Genomic DNA, 20237 nt, shown 5'->3' with positions numbered 1-20237 from the left:
AAAAACCTCAGTGTTGGATAAACCAGGGTTATTTTTTTGAAGCGCGGCCGAAGACCGCCAACGCCAAAAAGAGTTTTACGCGAAAAGACTTGTTACATCCCGGTGTTGGACCGACCAGGGTTATTTTGTTTGAAGCGCGGCCGAAGGCCACCAACGCAAACAGAAGTTGTACAAGAAAAGTAATCGGATTGTGCAGCAAACACAGTTCTAGTTAGTGTGTTGTCGTGATAAGAACAATTGAGACATAAGCAAGAAGTTGTAAGCTTGAATAACGAGCAATAAGTGTTAAGTTGTTGGAATTAGAAATAAAGATAAGTGTATAGCCATTAAATTGGGACTTTTATTTAACAATCCAGTGATCGAACTCAAGAGTGAGTTACAGGTAGACGATTTATCGAGAAATCCGTTACAGTATATATAAAAATACAGGGTGTATTTCTAAAAACAAAACGTGTACAGTATGGCAACATTATAAGAATGTCTTAAAAAACAAAATGTCAGAAAGTTTTTTATGTTTTTTGGCAGAAGCAGCAGTAAGCAAAAGCACCAACGACAACGGGCATGCGGTGGAATTGGAAATAAATCTTTGCGGTGGCTATCACGGAATTGCATAAATAGCGAGTCTATCGAACAACGTGCTTCACAATCTTGAGAATATTAAACAATTTGGAGGTGCGGAAAGTGTACAGTTTTAGTTGCGCCCGGGGTAACAGAGCAACAGTTTTAAAAAGTAAATGAAAAATTGTGTAAAAGTTTTATAACAAATGTAATATACTTTACAGCAGAGGAGCACCGCAGTGAATTTATTGTGTGAACGTGTGGTTGAAGTAACATTTTTGATTTGTTGTGGACAATCGTCTATTGTATTTGCCACGAACAAACCCTTCCTGCGAAGCCGATAGTAAAATCTCGGCTGTGTGAGAACCATATAAAATTCTTGCCTGTGTGTAGAAGAGTGAGTGAGGTCATTCAGTGGATATCTATAAACGTAAATTTCAATATAGGAAACTAGTGTGAGGATTCTATACGTCGTATACACAAAAATTAAACCTATAGTCGGATACCGAAAGAAAATAAAACAGAAATTCTAAATTAGAATTGTGTAAATAATAAACGACGAAATAATAATCTATATTACCGATTGAATTAGAAGAGTTTGAAAATAGATCCATAAAACCTTTAGCAAGAAATAGCATTTCGTCATCAGACCAAGTTTAGAAAAAGGGCACGAATATTGCATTTCTGACCGGCATAATATTACACAATAAGCACACGAAACTACACATTATATAGTTGGAAAGTTCGTACCAATAATTACCTACATTTAAAAATTTTTAAATATACTTTCACGTGCCCGTAGCTATACGGGAACTGGATATATCATTATTTGTTTAAAGTGCAAAGAAGCAGGTGCATATTGCGGCCTTAGTATTTTTTAACAAAGTACATACTCACCAGTTATAAAGTTATTAAACGGTAAGTGTATAGACCTGTATGTTATAAAAATGATGTTTGAAAATGATTTATAATAGTATCATTAATACTTTTTGTAGAATGTTTCTGGCATGAGCTTTTAATTGTTTAAAAAATCGATGGCAAATTGTCTGCTATGTATCTAGCTATATTAAATTACTTTGTAATTACTGTTATGCGTATTAGTAGACATGCTATATGTGTACACTCTAATAAGCAATATAACAACGAAAATTGAAAATAAATACCATTGAACATTCACGCCGTATATAGTATTGCGGGTAGTGGCCCAACAAGTAACTCAGTTAACCTTGACTTTAGTTTCAATTCTGTTTCTTTTAATTTACACTTTTGTTTTGTGTATTAGTGAAATTGCATTGATGCTACAACTTTATTATTAGTATATACGAAATATATGTGTTTTTTTTTTAATATAAATTAACTTGGTGTCTGCAGGCACATATAGGCTGAAAATGTATATTTGAATATAAGAAACATATTATCTTTTGATTTTACGTATGTATATTTAAATGTTTTACTGACGGTTTTATTCACACGTTTGAATTTAAAAATTAATATGTACCCATTGATTTAAAGTACTTTTAAAAACTTTCCAATTTTATGTATTCTTCATACAAAACTTAAAAAAAAAAGTTTATAAATCAATAGATAAACAGAAAAATAGTTTCAACATTGACTTTAAAATAACGTACTAAATGAACAAAAACTTTTTTCCTGTCACCTAATTATAAAGTGTTAACCCTTTTAGTACCGGGAGCCGATAAATCGGCTCGCGTCTTGTAGCGGTTTACTACTCGCATTGCGGGAGAACTCTAACTCAAAATAAATTTGTAAATGAATAATTTAATATTATTACAAGATAATTAAAAAGAATATTTTTTTTGTTTGAGCTCTTTGTGGACGAGATTTTTCAATCGTTTGTAAAACTGTGAAATTCGGACGTTTTTTTCGCATAGGCACCTCTATTTCGCCCGGCACTAAAAGGGTTAAGGTTAAGAAGTTTAATGCAGAATTAGATGAAATTTAAAAAGGCTTATGAAGTTTCGGCTTTTGTATTTATCTTTTGCATGTGTTTCTTTTCTGTGAAATTTATTTATTTTTCTAACTTAGTTTTCGTGGCACCATAAATTTGTATACTTTTATATGGGATTCATAAAATGGTGTTATTGATAAAATTAATTTGTTTGTTTATACATTAAAACAGCTGTTTAAATAAATATCAAGACGTAAGTAAAAGGCACGCAAATCGTTGCCCGATAAGAGGAGTGAAAAACCAAAATATCCATATAAAATATTTATGAAGTTTATAAATAAACAGGTTTTCTGAATGAAATGCGATATTTATCTGGTAAAAGTTAAATATATGAAAGTTTTAGTTTTATAATGCTTTTCATAAAATACATGTTTGTGTAACAAAAACTGTTTTCTGACTCGTATAAGTACTTTATTTTAATAATTTAATATATTAATTAATTATATAGTTTGATTTATTTGAAAGTGCTCTTCAAGTATCCCATTAAAATTTCCACTTTCCACTCCATCATTTCCAAATTTTGTTAAATAGCAGAAAAAGTTTTTAAATATTAAAGTAAACTAAATATTGTTTCTAAAATTCTAAAGAACGCATTTCAATTTCTGATTTCAACTGAATAATGAAGTGTGCTCCAATAAGTCTGTAGAATCTGTAGAAACCTTTTCCATATCAATTTTCATGTAAATATTTATCAGCCCAGTCACCCATTAGTATTTGCTAAAAAGAAAAACAGTTGTCAGTTTGCTACATACACATTTACTAATTTACATTAGTCATTGTCACATGAGGTAAATGATAAGATGCAAAATATCCGCTAATAAAGTTGACAAGACCATAACTGTTAATTGTGAATTTCATTTGCGATTTTGCAGTGGGTGTTTTGTTAGTAGTCATACAAACTCTAAAATACGCCATATATTTTGTTTATATTTTATTTATTTTGAAAGTTTGAATATTTATAGATATTGCTTTAAATCTGTGCTACAAATATTTTTTAAATCAAAAGTTTTATTATTAAAAAATATTTGGAAATTTTTAACGATTATTTGGTTTTGTAACTATTAATAAAAAATGGCACACAATAATAAAAATTCATTAAAAAATAGTAATATAATAAAAATTGATCGAAAAATTACTTATTTTTCAAACATAAAATTATAAGTAGAAATGTATTACTCATTATACAATGATACAACAAATTTAATTTTTAGCAAACAATATTTGCCACACATTATATCTTTCATAGAATTTATTATATATCTACTGCTGAAAATTAGTTTATAAATTCATTGCCTACATGACGTCATCAAAATGGTCTTGTGAAATTAACAAACCTCTCTCATTGTACATATTACATGTGTACGTACATACAAGCATAGGATTGAAGATTGTATACCTCTGCAAGTGTTTATTCGGCACCTCATCATGACTCTGCATTTTTTTAAAGCTTGACAAACTTCATTTCTTCCCATGAACATATGAACATATTTATGTATTTAGGTATGTGGTGTGTCTATATCCGTTCGATCTGATTGTTTATTGTGAAATTTGACAAACTACATTCGTTATTCAAAAGTTTCTTAACAATTTAAAAAAATTGGCAGCACATATCTAAATATTGTGGGACAACGTGTGCAAAATAACAGTTATACAGAAAACGTTCTTAGAATGTACTTTCCCTCTGAAGTGGTTTTATCATGTGCATAATTGTTTGACGAAATTAATTTAATTTCAGTGTATGTATGTACGTATATTTAACGATTTACAAACCAATATATGATACATATAAATATTTATATATTTATGTGTAAATTTATTTGCTTTTTTATTTTCTTTTTGCTAGTTCCGTGTAAAATGTCTGATAAACACGCAAAAAAGAACGCTCTACATACATATCTACACAGTGTGTATACACTGTCGTACAAAGTTTGCAGACACTTCCTCAGAACCGACAAGCGCGTAATTTATCTAATATATTGTATTATTATAGATGAAATTTTAAATACTTTAAGCAAACTATTTCATCACCAATTAAACCAAATAATATATAGTTAGTATATGCCACTCGAATCATAAGGTCCGAATTAATTTTAACAATTATTAAAATTTCACAAAATGAATTGCTGTGAAACTTAACTATAAAAAATGTTTAATTATGATTTTGGATTTAAATATTTAAAATGCAATTTTGTATCCCGAAATTCGAATTAAAAATTTATAATCTAATTTTTAATACAACATTTTTGAAATAAAAAAATCGTAAATTCGTTTAAATCCATATATTTATTTAAATAAATTTATATAAAAAATTATCAGCGAAGCCGTAAAATTTTTTTTAGACAACAGTAAAAATTTATTTATATACCCATTATATACATAATTAATAAAAAAATAAATAAAAATAATTCAATTATTTTAAAATATTAAAATGTGTTTTCTATCGAAATTGTAAAAACATATTTTAAACTTTTCGAATATTAGTTGACAACTACTACAAGTTGAAAACTTTTCCCACGTACTGTACATGCCTATACATTTGCGTATACCCATTTCGTAGTAGAGTGAATCAATTCGTTTAGCGCCGGCTGTGGTTGCTATTCTCTCACCTACTGACACTTTTTTATGTTTTATTTTTACTTTTCAATTCATTCACATGTTGCTTTTCGCACTCAACACGATAAGAGAAGCACGGGCACTTTGTACTTCCAAACGTGCAATGCCTACATGTGTGTGCCATAGAAATTTAAACACTTACTCATAAGAGTTTTTAAATAGTATTAGTTCCCGTAATATGCCAGTGATAAGAAACTAATTTAAAAGTATTTATTTAACGGATACATAAAACATTTGTAAATTTCCATTGTGAGCCATGCCTGGATCTCCTTAGAATACACTTGAAGCAGTCATTAAATCACATATGTAAAACGATAGCCTTTTTTCAATTATAAGCGATACAAATCCGCATTTGTTTCTGACTGATTTGTCATCAAAATCATGGGTTTTATTGGTGGCCCTATTAATTTTATGGTGAATGGGATGACTAGTAAATTTTTTACGACCCTTTTTTATACTGTACACGCTTGAAAGGTTTTTTCATCTGTATTGAGAGTTATAAAATATAAAGTACGTATTCTATAATATCTACATATATCTAAGATACACGAATGCCTTCTAGCGCTTTCCGTGACGTATCCATACAACTTGTATACCTTTCAGCTAATTCTTCCGGGTCCCCTTTATATCACTAATATCAGCATTGCTTATCTAATTTATTGTAATCTATTATTTGTTTACTTATCATATACTTCTATATCGTGAAAGCATTCGATTTGCTTGTATTGTATTTGGTATTTTATGAAGGTCAGTAGGCTTTTCATTTTCAAAGTTAAGAGTTTATTCGTTTATTTATTACAATTAATTATCGATATCAAAGCATACTTACATATACATATGTACATATGTATGTTAACCTTTAGATTTTTAGGTTTTGAAGCTCTTTATATTATATTAACCAGCATGCATTTAAGTTATTTTCTTGTTGTTGTTGTTTGGCTAGTCTAAACTCTACTTTGAAGGAAATACAAATTAATTGTCATCGAAGTCATCTAAAATGCGGTCCAAAAACAAGTTGTTTGTCGTTATCGGATCGATCGGGAGAGGGGTTATACATGTATTGGTTAACTTCTTATCTTGATTATAAACTCTTAAAAATCTAATAAAAAATTAGAAAAAGCGGTGGCTTATCAAATAGTAAAGATTCCCATTACGCATTTCAGCAGTCTTCAAGTTCCGTTTTGCTTGTGTACCATCGTAAATGCTTGCACATAAGTACACATACAGTTGTCCACAAAAGAATAGGAGTGCCAATATGGAAAATATATTTGGATGCATAACTTTTCTGGATCACATGTAAATGGCCTGGTACAAAAGCACTACACATAACGAAATATTGATATTAAAAGACGAAAAAAATTTTAAACGTGATGATTGTTATTCTCGTTCAGCTTGGCTAGTTCTCGGAGACCCTTGAAATTGCTTTCTACACAAAAATAGGAGTGTTAGACATTTCCTTTCTAAAATAATAAATTAACCTAAAAAATATTCGCATAATGAACAAAGTAAGTGGAATTCCATTATCTAGAAGCAAATTCAATTAGTTATTATTAATTTAATCATCGGATTTTTCTTCAGTGGGTAGAGGAAAGCATTCTACAGAGTTAAAGTTGGAAATGATAAAAAAAAAAAATAAATAAAACTGGGAAAATGTATAAAGAGATCCAAGAAATCTAATGATATGTTGCTTAAATTGTAGCACATGCCTTATATTGTAGGAATAAAAATGAAACACATGGGCGAAAGTGCCAAAACCCGTTGCTGACGATCCCAATATAGGACACTTTTGAAAAATTAATGCCAAATTTTTGCCTCAGCAAGGAGCATCAGCGATGAACTAAATTTATCCGTTAATACTGAAACTCTTTGCAGGCGATTGTCACAGCACAAAAAGTACCGCTACTAAAACACAAACACGTGGAAGCCCGTAAACAATTTGCAAAAAAGTATGTCTCCAGACAGATTTTTAAATGGCGAAATAAATTGTGGTTAGATGAATCCAAAATACGGAAAATATTCCCTGATTTACAAAAAAAAAACGCCAAACATGGAGGCGTTGGTCAAATTCTCTTGATTGAATGCGTTTTGGATGTGATATGTCAAAATATTAGATGAGGAATATAACATTTTGGCTTTTCGAATATAACATTTATATGGGTATACCAACATGCGCAAAGAAGTGGTGTAGAGTCAACGGAGTTGAGGTTATCTGTCAATCTGTTCAGTCTCCTGACCTCAACCCCATAATAACTCTCAGAACTGATATGACAAAAAGTAGTATTGAACGAAAACTAACCAATTCGAGTGATTTCTGGTAGTTAGTAAAAGAAATTTGGGAAAGAAATATGAATTATTTTAATATTCAGTAAAGGTTTAAAACTCATATGGACTACGGAAATATTAATATATCATCAGTGATCAGTATATCATTGTGCAAAAATTTTGAGACTTAAAATATTATTTTTATTAAAAAGTGAAAGATTCGTTTAGTTAATGATGCCACTCCTATTTTTTTGTGGATAACTGTACATACATATAAACAAAAATTGTTTATATTTAGCTATTCGTAACAAGAGACTTTGGCAAAAATATTTTAAACATTAATAATTAAAAAACATAACTTGTGAGTGAAAGGAGATAAGAAAATAATGGGACTCTGCACGGCAAATGAGCTCTGTAGTCGTCTGCGCTTGAAAAGTATATGACAAATAAGTTCGATTTGTGGCATTTAATTTAAATTGAGTATAATATTAATTTGGTTGTAGTTATAGCGGTTATCTAATGATTATAATATCGACAACTTATTGCAATAAATTATTCTGCAATTCAAATTATTATAATAATCAAAATTTTTTTTAATAATATATTAATAATTTCTAGAAATTTTGTACTTGTGTATGGACGTAGCTCAAAAATTTTAACATTTTGCAAAAGTTTTATATATACTTATCTACATACATATAATTTAATTGTATAACCCTGAAATGGGTCGGAAAAAAATACATAAAAGCAAGAAAAATCGTTAACTTCGATTGCACCAAAGCTAGAATACCAAGCTATGATACCGACACAAATAAAAAAAATGGCAGCTATATGCTGTACTGGTCCAATCTGAACAATTTCTTCGGAGAATCTCTTTAATCTGTGAGTTTTTGATAGTGTCAAATCTACATTTTGAACTAAGTTTATCTAACTTTTATACATATGTATGTACATATGAAAGTATTTAATAATCTTTTTATGAGGGCTTTCAGAACAAGAGATTAACTAAGAGATTTTCTTAACTATGAAGTGTTGTGAAATAAGATAATATTTTAAATATATGGATATGCCTTTGAATAAATATAGTATATGGTATGTTTGTCGCTCCACTTATCTTTCAATTGCGCTCTTTCAAACTGACGTAATATATTTAATATATACGCAGTTTATATACTGCTTTTGCGTAATAATACAATGTATCTACAAATGTATCTGAATTACAAATACTCATTGCTAGATTAATTAGTTGACAGTTTATTTTTAGGAAAAATACCAACTCCCACAACCCACACGGTAAATATACTACGTATAAAAGATTGATTTATTGAACAATTGATATTTTTATTTGCCGAACACAAATATATGAAACGAAAACTAGTTAATTTAGCTTTTATGATGATTACACGTTTTAATTTGGCCTTGAAGGCTAATACTAGTAGTTTTTCTCAAACTTACACATATTACCACTTTTTCCCCTACAAGCTAAAAAAAATGTTCAGAAGTGCATTTTAACACTCTTAAACAAGTTGAATATTAAGTAGAATTATTTTTGTTCATAATTGTCAAATTATTTAATTCCATTGATTCCATTACAAAAACTGGTTTCAGAGCAATCAACTTGATTTACAAGATAAAACAGAAAAAACTGAAAATTTTCACTGAAACTTCTCCAAGAAAAACTGATTTAATATAACAATTTATTGTACTTGGATTCCAACTATGAATCATTTGATCAAATTTGACCCGGACTGATAACAACATTTTCGTATTTCACATTTTAATGCAAATCTTTATTACCGCCTTATACATTAAACAATTTTCAACACACATGTTATAAGCCTCGGTTGGAATGGTCTTCAGTGCTTTCAGCGTGCGTATTGGAGTTTTTTCTTGGGTTTCGGTTCAATTTTGTAGCCCCATTCGCTAGATTGTTATACAGTTTCGACGTCATATTCATAAACCCACGATTCGTCAGCAGTAGAGTAGGATCTTCCATTACATTGTCAACCATCTCCTTTGCGATCTCTACTAGACGTCGTTTTTACAAAAGATTGAAGACTTTTGGTATGAGTCTAGCATGGTTACGTTTCATACCCAAAATATCAATCAAAATGTTTTGAGCCGATCCTCAAGAGATGTCGAGATGCTTTGCTATCTCTCTGATGCCCACACGATGATTTTCATTCAAGCACTTTTTCGATGTCATCGTCATTAACAGAGGTGCATGGGCGACTCGCATGAGGCAAATTTCCGATGAATTTACTCTGTACCACTAATTATAAATAATTTTTGAAAATTATCAGCTTTTCGCCTACTCCTCCTCCACGATGCTGATAGGGTAAAATGAAGGTGGGTTTTGATGAGTAGAGTCTGTTTTGAAGAATGTCTTATTCTCTAGAAGTTTGCTTGTTGGCTATTTATGTGGATCATTGAAGGTGTTGTGCGATTGTAACTATATGTACATACATACATATGTATATATTATATGTATGCTTATAATTAGGCAAAGTTACTTTCATACGTGTTTACTTAGTACTCGATTGTGATCGTATTTAGCACTTCCTTACTTGATAATTTGTCAAGTCATGCGACAAAAAACTTCATAAGTAAGAGTATATCACATGCTAGATATGTACATACATAAATTTACACCAATCGTCAGCTAAAATATAAAACAACATATCATCAACAAATTCGAATTTGACTTTTTTTTATTGATTACGATTTACTACATCGTATTATTTGTGATTTTAAGCTTCCGCTATTGGATATGACCAATTTACAACCAAACTTCAAATTTTGTTTCAATATGAGTGGTTTTCTTTTTTATATCGTTTTTGGTACATACGTAGATAAATGATGTTCCATATTTAACACGAAAGCTTAAAATAATTGATTGGAAGTCAGGTATGCTTATATTGGTTTATGTACATATGTACTTATATCTACACCTGTATACTTGTATATACATACATACATACCTGTAGCTGTATTTTTATCTTATACCCTGAACAGAGTTGATTGAGTTTGCCACAAAGTTTGTAACACCCAGAAGGAAACTTTGGAGACGCTACATACTTACATAGCTAGCGAGCTATATCCATCTGTCAATCTGTATATACGCAAACGTTTACGTTTTTAAGATATTGACGTTTTGCACGCATCCTCTTCTCAAGAAGCTGCTCATTTATCGGAACCGCCCATATCGGATCACTATAGCATATACATAGCTGCCATACAAACTGACCGATCAAAATAAAGTTCTTGTAAGAAATATTTTGTATTTGTGAAGGGTATTACTGTGCAGCCGAAGTTAACGCTTTTTTTAGTTTTAGTTTGATTTTAGTGTTGTTATAAATTTTCTAGTGTGTAATTCTCGTTCAATTCCTTCCATTAAGGGCTCAATATTGAAATAGATTTTAATTAAGAATAATTTGTCCAACGTTACTAGCAAGCTTAAAAATGTATGATTAATTAAATAATTGAGTAGACGTTCACTTCGACATTACGTATGTAAATACGAGGTGTGTTCAAAGGAAGAGGTGAATTTTGAATTTTTTTGAAAAATACTTATTTAATCATCAATATCTATTTTTTTCCCTTGAAAGTAATACCACTCGGATATAATTTCGGATTCTGACTTCATCTCATCAATTGTGGCAAAACGCTTTCCTTTCATTGGTTTCTTCAGTTTTGGAAATAGGAAAAACTCCTGAGCGATACTAATGCGACATTGCTTTTGCTTAAAATTTAGCAATTTCGAAACAAACTTCGTTGCCACACGTTTCCTGCGCATAAAATTCGAGAAAATTTAATGGCATGAGCCGATTGATATGCCAACAACCTCTGCAACCTCCCAAATAGTGATTCGACGATTTTCAAGAACAATTTTTTTCACTGCTTCGATGTTTTCTTCGCTTGTTGACGTGGTCGCACCGCCAGGATGCTGATCATCATCAACATCTTCTCGACCTTCTGTAAAGCGCTTGTACCACTTATAAACACTTTTTGGAGACAAAGGGAACTCACCAAATGCCACAGTCAGCATTTCAAGTGCCTTGGAGCACTTTATTCAATTCTTAACGCAAATTTTAATACATATTCTTTGATCCATTTCTTTCAAAAGTCAAAAATCGAAGAGCACACAAAAACTTGACTTACTGTTATCTGTTGTAAAAAAAAAAACTACCAATCGAAAATGGCTCCTAATGCAAGCACATGATAAACATATGTGTCCGATTATAACAAAAACAAAATATCGATAATCGATTGTACACAGCTCGCGAAAAATCAAAATTACCCTTTTCCTTTGAACACACCTCGTATATGTACATAAATATGTATATGTATGTATGTTTGTATTTAAAATTGCGCAAAGTTCGCTTAATTGTAACTGCGTAAAAAATTAAAAACATTCCGACTGCAACAGGCGCAAGATTAGGTTTATATGTCCATTAACAGCGCATATACATTTGTACGTACATAAGTACCTCCATAAATACTAGGGCGGTGTGTATGTGATGTCTTTCGGTACTCAACGTATGCTTCATTACAGCGGTGATAAATAAAATTGTTGTGTATTGAGTAAGTTACTGTTAATATATTTGTAGTTCTAGAAAATATGGACGGAAGTTACGCTGAAAATTTCGCGCCATTTTCATATTCCTTTGTAAAATATGAAGATAAGGTAACACTGTACATTTGTCGGAATGCAACCCTTTTGTTATTGTGTAAATAAAAATAATTGAACAAAAGTTAAATATTGAATTAAAGTTATTTTTGCACTTCTTAATAACAAAAAAAATTTGTGGAAACAAATCAGTGGATATAAAAGTTAAAAAAATGAGTGTAAAATAAAAAAAAGAAATACGCACTTTAAATAGTTGAATTTTTGAACTTTAAATATAAATATCTCAAAAACCATAAGTCGGCGGCAACTGTATGTAAATGTACAATATATATTTTCTTAATCTGGAGAACTTCCTCTATCCGTACATACCCATTTAAACTCTGAATTCGACGGATGCTATTTTAAAATTTACCCTTAAAAACTGCTCAATATACAATAAATATATATGTTCGTTCACTTATGGAAAATCCATAATCTTATATACATTTATACATATTAACATACATATGTATGTATGTACTATATATACGGTATTTAGACACGTGCCTACTTATCATACAATTGTTTGTTCGGTAAATAATAGAAAATTAAGGTAAATAAGCTTTAGTATTACGAGTATCTATTTATGGTCATATGTCAAATATATTAAAAACAAGAAAAACTGTAACTCCGGTTGCACCGAAACTATAATACCCTTACAGGTGCATTTCCTTTAGCATTAAAGGGTATTAAAAGATATTTATCTTGATTTAGATCGGTCAGTTTGAATATCAGCTGTGCTACATATAGTTTTAACAACATTGTAGCGTTGTCGTGAGCAATAATCTATGTATGCCAAATTTCGTAAAGATATCTGGTTAAATATAAAAGTTTCTCATACAAACTCTTTTTTTATCGTTTGTTTGACAGCTATATGCTATATTTTTCCGATATCGGCGATTCCGACAGATGGATTGCTTTTAGAGAGAAGAGGACGTGTTCCAAATTTTAGATCGCAAATACACATATTAATAGACAGACGGACATGGCTAAATCATTGATGTTGATCATTTGTACATACATATATACACTTTGTAGGGTCTCCGTTATATCTTTCTGGGGGTTATGTTGTATTTAGAATGCATGGAATCTCAGTGATAGTGTTCCCCTTATACTCAACACTGTACTCTCAGTCTACTTGATTCTCATCTAGCTACATAGCATGAGTGTATTTCTGTATGTCGCATACAATTAGACAATTTTCTTCTCGATATTGTTGATTCGTTTAGACGCTATTTCAGCAATTAATTGAACTATGTACATACATACATATGTACAATTAATGAGAATGTGTATATATACATATTTATGTACACCCATTTTTAGTATTTTCTTATGGAATATGGCAGTATAGTGTTGTTCCGGAACATTAATTATTGCGGAAGAATAAACTAATATATACATATATATTTTATATGCATATATATTTTATAATTCTGTAGTAATACTTTTTGTTATGTGGCGGGAATTGTGCCGTAATCGCAAGTTTTTTTTAAACGTACATACATATGTTTTATTTATGGTGGCAACCGCGCACAAAATCTGCCATTTCTAATTCACTAATATAGACAGCTACAAAAGCAAAAAACAAATCACATGTCATTAATTGTATTTGACATTACGCTGATTTAAAACTAACATTTTACAATGATGATAGCATTTTACAAACGATATTATCAAATTATTTATTTCACAACAGTAAATTATTCTCATGCAAATATAACAAAATGTACTAATTAACATTTGCTGCAATAATTTTTACTTGTAATTCTTATCATACTGAAACACATCAATCATACAAGCAATAGTGTGCATATTTTTAAATATATCTACATATGTACATACATATGTATATGCATGAATGCATGCTATTCAAGGTCATGCGCATATGTACTTATATGTATGCAGATAATAATAGAAACCCTATCATTGCACTTAACAATTTTGAACTGATGAAATACTTGTTCCATTTGCTGCTAAACTGGTTGGCTTTCGGCATTTGTGTATTATTCACAGTTAATTGAAACCCTTGTCGACCTTTTAACAAATCCCAACTGTTGCGCAATTAAGCCCCAGTAACTATGTCATACCATATTTCTGACTTGCAAAAACTTTTCAACAAACTCAATAAGGTCACTCAAATCAGCCAAATTTCAAAATTTTTAACGGAAAATTGTGATATACGTAATAATTAAAACTCAGTAAAGAGACCTCTTTCGTATTTACTTTTAGTAAAAAATAATTTCATCAAAAAACACCAGTTATGTACATATTGATCGCATGTCATAAACGAAGTAAATATATTCATTCAAATACGCAATGGATATTAACAATTGTATTGTATTAACAAACATTGTTTTTTTGTTTACTTCAAAATTAAAGATATTAAAAAAAATCAATATTTGCTAATTTTTATGCTCGATTCTTCATTTCTTGTGACGCTCCGGACAAACTGTGAAGTCGAACGATCTTTAGTTTGACTATAATTTTAATTTATACCAACCTGTCTTTCGCGTTGGCGGAACTTTTGATCTTTAAAGAAATATAATTTTTGCAAGACATCTACGTATTTTGAATGCTTAACACATGCCTTCTGACGTCGAAAGTAGTAATCCAAATTGTAATTTTAGGAATATCACGAACTGAAAGTCCTTGGTCGGAAAAGGCATACTTGTTTCTGCTTCGCACACTGGCCTGTCAGAATTATTATCGTTCGTTCTAAAAATCATAGAGTGTTCTGAAAAAATAATTCGAGCTTTCAAATGATGAGATTGATTCAAAATGGTAAAACATGCTTAAAGCTAGAATAATCTGCATTATGGCGCTAAAAATTGTCTTTATAGCCATTAACGCTCCGTTTAAGGGGTTATACTTGTATCTACTTGTGAATTTCAAAACATTTAATTTAGTTTTTATTACAAATCGTATATATGTACATATGTCGATCCGGCAAATAGCTGCGGAGATGTTATTTGTTAAAATTTATTTTTAGTTAGCCTAATCGTAATAGTGTTTACAGAGTGAGGAAATTTTCTTGGAAACGGCTGGGAAAATGAAATTTTCACATAATCTTTTTAAATATATTTTTTCAGTGAAGGAATAAGATTTTGATTCAATTCGATTTTTTTAAGCTAATCTGAAGTGTAAATTTGATTCACAAAAAACGATTTTTTTTGCAATCAAAATTTTATCAAAAATCCAAATTTTAACTAGTCGCAATGTTTGTATTCATCTATTGTAATAATAATTTATTTTTGATTTTTGAATTTGAGATAATTTTAATTAGAAAAACCTTACTCGCCGCCAGACACCTTATTTCGTAGGTCCCCCTGGAGATCGTCACGGTATCAGGAGAATCCAAACTTTTTTAAAATTAATCTCCGTTTATTAAAGTACATTAAATTCTGTAAATGTAGAATATTTTTATTTATTCATTTATTTATTAAAATGGTTATATCCACTAGCGCTTTTCAACAAAAATAGACCTCTTGAATTATATATCGGGTACGGATTTTCGCTAAAACGCATTCGCAGTGTTGCTAATACGTACGGACATATGCAAAAGTAGTCGTTATTAATGATGTATTTATTGTTCCGGTTAAAACGTAATCGATATTTATTTATTTGTTTAGTTTTCACAAATACGCCAAGCACTTCCAATGCTGAAACTCAACTTCCATGCGCACCAACAACTTTGTATGCATGTGTACGTGTGCTCATATCTATTTTACGTGTGCCAGTTCAGTCGCATTGACTTTGAGCCAGTTTTGGTGTCGATTATAAGTATGGATTCGTCTGTATTCGCTATCGCTTATAACTCCATCGCTTTTCTAATGCAACAATGGAATTTGCAAGCGGTTCGCGTGCACTTTTTCTGCAATTAAATCAATTATAGCTAGCATACGTACAAATATATAATGTGATGTGTTTATGTTCATAAAAGCGAGTAGTTTTGTGTAAATGACTTCTGGTCGCTTTTTTATTGTCCATCTGTCCGAGCGGAAACTAGTTTCTAATTTTCTTCTAACAAATAAAAATATAGAGTATGTGATTGTTTATATATTTTACGTATAAATTTATAAGTGTGTATACAAAAATATGTGTTTGTACACTTGTCACAGCAGCAGCTTCACGGAATTGTAGATATCACATTCTTGCTTTCCTCCTCCTTCTCCACTGTTGCACATTTCCTTAATAGCAAACTGAGCTCTAAGCTGAGTATGCATTTTTGCAACATCCATATAGGGTCTTAGCTACATTTATATATACCAATACATATAAGCCTGCATATACCAAACCCTATTAATATGTATTTTATCGTTTCTTGCAGTTATTCACATCTAAAATGGGTTTACTCAGCGAAGGCAGTCCACTCTCATGGGAAGAAACCAAAAAATTAGCCAAACATGTGCGTGAACATGGCATTACGCAGTTTATAAATCTCTATCACAGACTGAAAGATCGCACTGGCGACATACTCAAGTGGGGTGATGAGGTTGAATATATAATCGTTAAGTTTGACGATGAAAATCGCGTTGCACGTGTCTCGCTAAAAGCGCCAGAACTACTAAATCACCTTAATGAAAAAGAATTAGCCGATCCTAAGGGCGTCAAGTCACTGTGGCGCCCCGAATATGGTGCTTACATGATCGAGGGTACACCGGGCAAGCCGTTTGGTGGTCTTATGGCACACTTTAATCTAGTGGAGGCGAATATGCGTTACCGGCGTGAAGAGGTCACAGAAATACTGAACAAAGATGAGTGTGTCATGTCCATAACGAATTTTCCACGTTTGGGTGCACCGGAATTCACACATCCCATCTACTATCCAAATCCGGACGATCCGAGTAGCTCAGCTAAATCGTTATATTTTCCAGATGAAGCCATATATCCAGCACATCCACGCTTCAAGACGTTAACACGTAATATACGCAAACGACGTGGCGAGAAAGTCGCCATCAAATTAAAAGGTATAAAAAGGCATTATGATAACAGGCTTTAAGCACTTAAACTACTATATAATATTATATTTAACAATAACAGTTTTCAAAGATGTAAACACAAAGCTACCCGTAGAGGGTGCTCCAAAGGGTGAGCCCGATGTCGTTGCACTCGACGCCATGGGCTTCGGTATGGGCTGTTGTTGTCTGCAACTTACATTCCAGGCCTGTAACATCAATGAGGCACGTAAATTGTATGATCAATTGGCGCCATTGTGTCCCATTATGTTAGCACTTACAGCAGCATCGCCCATATATCGCGGTTATTTAACCGAATCCGACTGTCGTTGGAATGTGATAAGCTCCTCAGTAGACTGCCGCACCGAAGAGGAGCGTGGTCTACGACCATTAAATGAAAATAAGTTCCGTATCGCAAAATCGAGATATGATTCGATCGATTCATATCTTTCACCAGAGGGTGCCGAATACAATGACGTACCGATCACTTATGCCGAAGAAGATTATAAACGTTTACGTGATGGCGGCATTGATCCACTATTGGCGCAACATGTGGCACACTTGTTCATACGCGATACGGTTTCATTGTTTAGTGAGAAAATCGATCAAAATGACGAAGAGGACACGGACCACTTTGAGAATATACAATCGACCAATTGGCAGACAATGCGCTTCAAGCCACCACCTCCGAATTCGTCGATCGGCTGGCGTGTGGAGTTTCGGCCATGTGAGGCACAGATAAGTGACTTTGAAAATGCTGCCATTGTTTGCTTTGTCGTGCTGCTGACACGAGTGATACTATCGTATCAGTTGAATTTCCTGATCCCCATTAGTAAGGTGAGCGAGTGATAATAATACACATAATGAAACAACAATAAAAACATGTTTTTAATGAATTGTTATTAAATGTAAATATCACTTTTTTCAGGTTGATGAAAACATGCAAACTGCTCAGAAGCGTGACGCTTGTCGGAAAGAAAAATTCTGGTTCCGCAAAACTTCTAAAAAGAGCTGCTACATAAATGGCCATGGCGTCAATGGCGTACACAACGGTACTAAGGAGAATGGCGAAACTAATCACGAGGAATTTGAATTGCTGACAGTTGGCGAAATTTTCAATGGAAAGGTAAGCTGAGATAGAATTTGAAAAATAGCAATCAATTAAACTAAATTAAATATTTTTTATTGCAGACTGACTCTTTCCCTGGTCTCGTGCCGCTCATTCGCAGTTATTTGCAATCAATGGAAGTTGATCCCGACACTCATTGCACAATTGAGCAGTATTTACGTTTTATAGAGAAGCGTGCTTCTGGTGAGCTGGTCACCACTGCTACTTGGATGCGCGAGCAAGTGTTAAATCATCCCGATTATAAGTGAGTAAATAATTGTCAATTTAATTAAGTGTAGGCGTGCAATTAGTGGCTTTGTTATAAGCGTAAATAATAATAACAATAACCTCCAATATAACATTCCTACTATTTTTCGATTAAATATACATTTTTCATTACAGACAAGACTCTGTTGTAAGTGATCGCATCAACTACGATTTGCTCAAGAGAATCAAGGACATACAGGAGGGCAAAGTGATCGAACCCACATTACTTGGTAAAGGCAATCATTCCAAAACGAAAGATTCGCTGCCGCCCGCACTGCAGAAGCAGTTGGCATTGAATGGCTGCTGCGAGAATAAATGACCACCCAATGCGCAGGCGCAGACTCTAATTGGGCAATGTTGTGATCAGCAGTAAATATATTATTAAATGCGTATAAGTACATAAAAGAAATGTGATGCTATAGGTTTATGATGATGACGACCTTTTTTTACCTATCGTCGATGCTGCAAATTATATGTTTTTTGTTATTCTTAAAAAAAATATATATACGATGAAAGAAAAAATAGTTGACAAACTTTCGAAAGTAATTGATTTAACCCAAAGCCTTATGGCTAATAAATAAAAAAATTTTATTTGATATCTAAATAAAAAAAAAACGTAATATACTATGTACAACAGTTAGCGTATGTATGGCCGGGTATAAAATTGACTGTTTTGAGATTGTTGATTAATCCACAAATAAAAATATATGCAATTATTTTGAATTATTCAAAGTGGATTTATGTTCAATGTTATTGTATCTCCTCTCTTTGAAATACGTATGTTGTGAAAAAAACTAAAACTGTAACTATTTGTGAGCACTGGAAATTATTACAAATGATTATTCACAAAGCCAATGTAGAAACGATTATTTATATATTTACAAAATCTCCTATTATAAGCTATTTAATTACATACTTAATAATGCATTTAAGCTTTACCTACATTATTAATTATTGCAAATATTAAAACAAAAAACAGCGAAATTATTCCTGATTACAACAATCTTACAGATGTATTTTATTATTATTCGAAACCCATTTCAAATCACGTCGTGCTTTAGTTCTTTTGAAGAAAATTTTAAACAGGTATTATGAAAACTAAAAACCAAAAACTGTAATAACAAATCAAAAATATAAAACTTATTAAACGTTATCACAAACCAGCCAAAACAAGCATATTTCTTTCTTGTATTAAAAGGGTAAATTGTGTTGTATATGAAGCATAACAAAAAATACTAATTACTGCTTCGATACCGTTTACACGACATTCGCGTATACATGACCGGAACGGACCGGGATCTTTATCCGATCAGGAAGGAACTGCCAACTCGGCAGTATTTCTCAAAGTTCCTACAGAGTTGTTTTCTTTCGCTACAACAACAACAATACTATATCTAATCACGGTATGTTTGGTCCAGACACTACGTGGTAACGTAAACAAATAGATTAGCATAACCTCCAATTTTGAAAGGTGGTCCTTCGTCTCTAGCAGCAAAGCCTCATTGTAGAAGTAGAAGATTTAAATTTGTTTTTATATTGAAAAACAGTTGCACTGAAACTGTAATACCCTACACAAGCCTTGGACAAAAATCCATATCAAATTTCGCAAAGATATCTTGCCAAATAAAAATAAGGACATGACTTTGATCGTTCAATTTGTACGGCAGCTATTTGCTATAGGGATCCGATATCAGTGGTTTCGACAAATGAGCAACTTCTTTGAGAGTAAAGGGCGTGTGCAAAATTTCAATTCGATATCTCATAAACTGAGCAATATATAATTACCCTTCAAATGATGCTAAGAAATATTTTGCTGTATTTACAATCTACCTA

The 20237-nt window shown here is 31.8% G+C and overlaps 1 protein-coding gene across 2 annotated transcripts; it reads left to right on the top strand.

Moving 5' to 3' along the window:
* The first annotated feature begins 547 nt into the window (after positions 1 to 547).
* Gclc (glutamate--cysteine ligase) lies at positions 548 to 19577 on the top strand. 2 transcript variants are annotated; one of them, XM_014248256.3, is made up of 6 exons: positions 548 to 730; positions 16402 to 17041; positions 17115 to 17866; positions 17958 to 18155; positions 18221 to 18402; positions 18540 to 19577. In XM_014248256.3, the coding sequence occupies exons 2-6, from the start codon at positions 16417 to 16419 to the stop codon at positions 18721 to 18723; spliced, it is 1941 nt and encodes a 646-aa protein (XP_014103731.2). In that variant the 5' UTR covers positions 548 to 730; positions 16402 to 16416; the 3' UTR covers positions 18724 to 19577. The 2 variants fall into 2 exon arrangements, with proteins under 2 accessions (XP_014103731.2, XP_014103724.2); XM_014248249.3 differs by having other exon boundaries at positions 548 to 1476.
* The last annotated feature ends 660 nt before the right edge of the window (positions 19578 to 20237 follow it).

This window comes from Bactrocera oleae, chromosome 5 (genome assembly GCF_042242935.1).
Source record: "Bactrocera oleae isolate idBacOlea1 chromosome 5, idBacOlea1, whole genome shotgun sequence".
NCBI classification, from domain to species: domain Eukaryota; kingdom Metazoa; phylum Arthropoda; class Insecta; order Diptera; family Tephritidae; genus Bactrocera; species Bactrocera oleae.
Note: the sequence above shows the minus strand (reverse complement) of the source record. Positions and strands in the feature narration are given on the sequence as shown.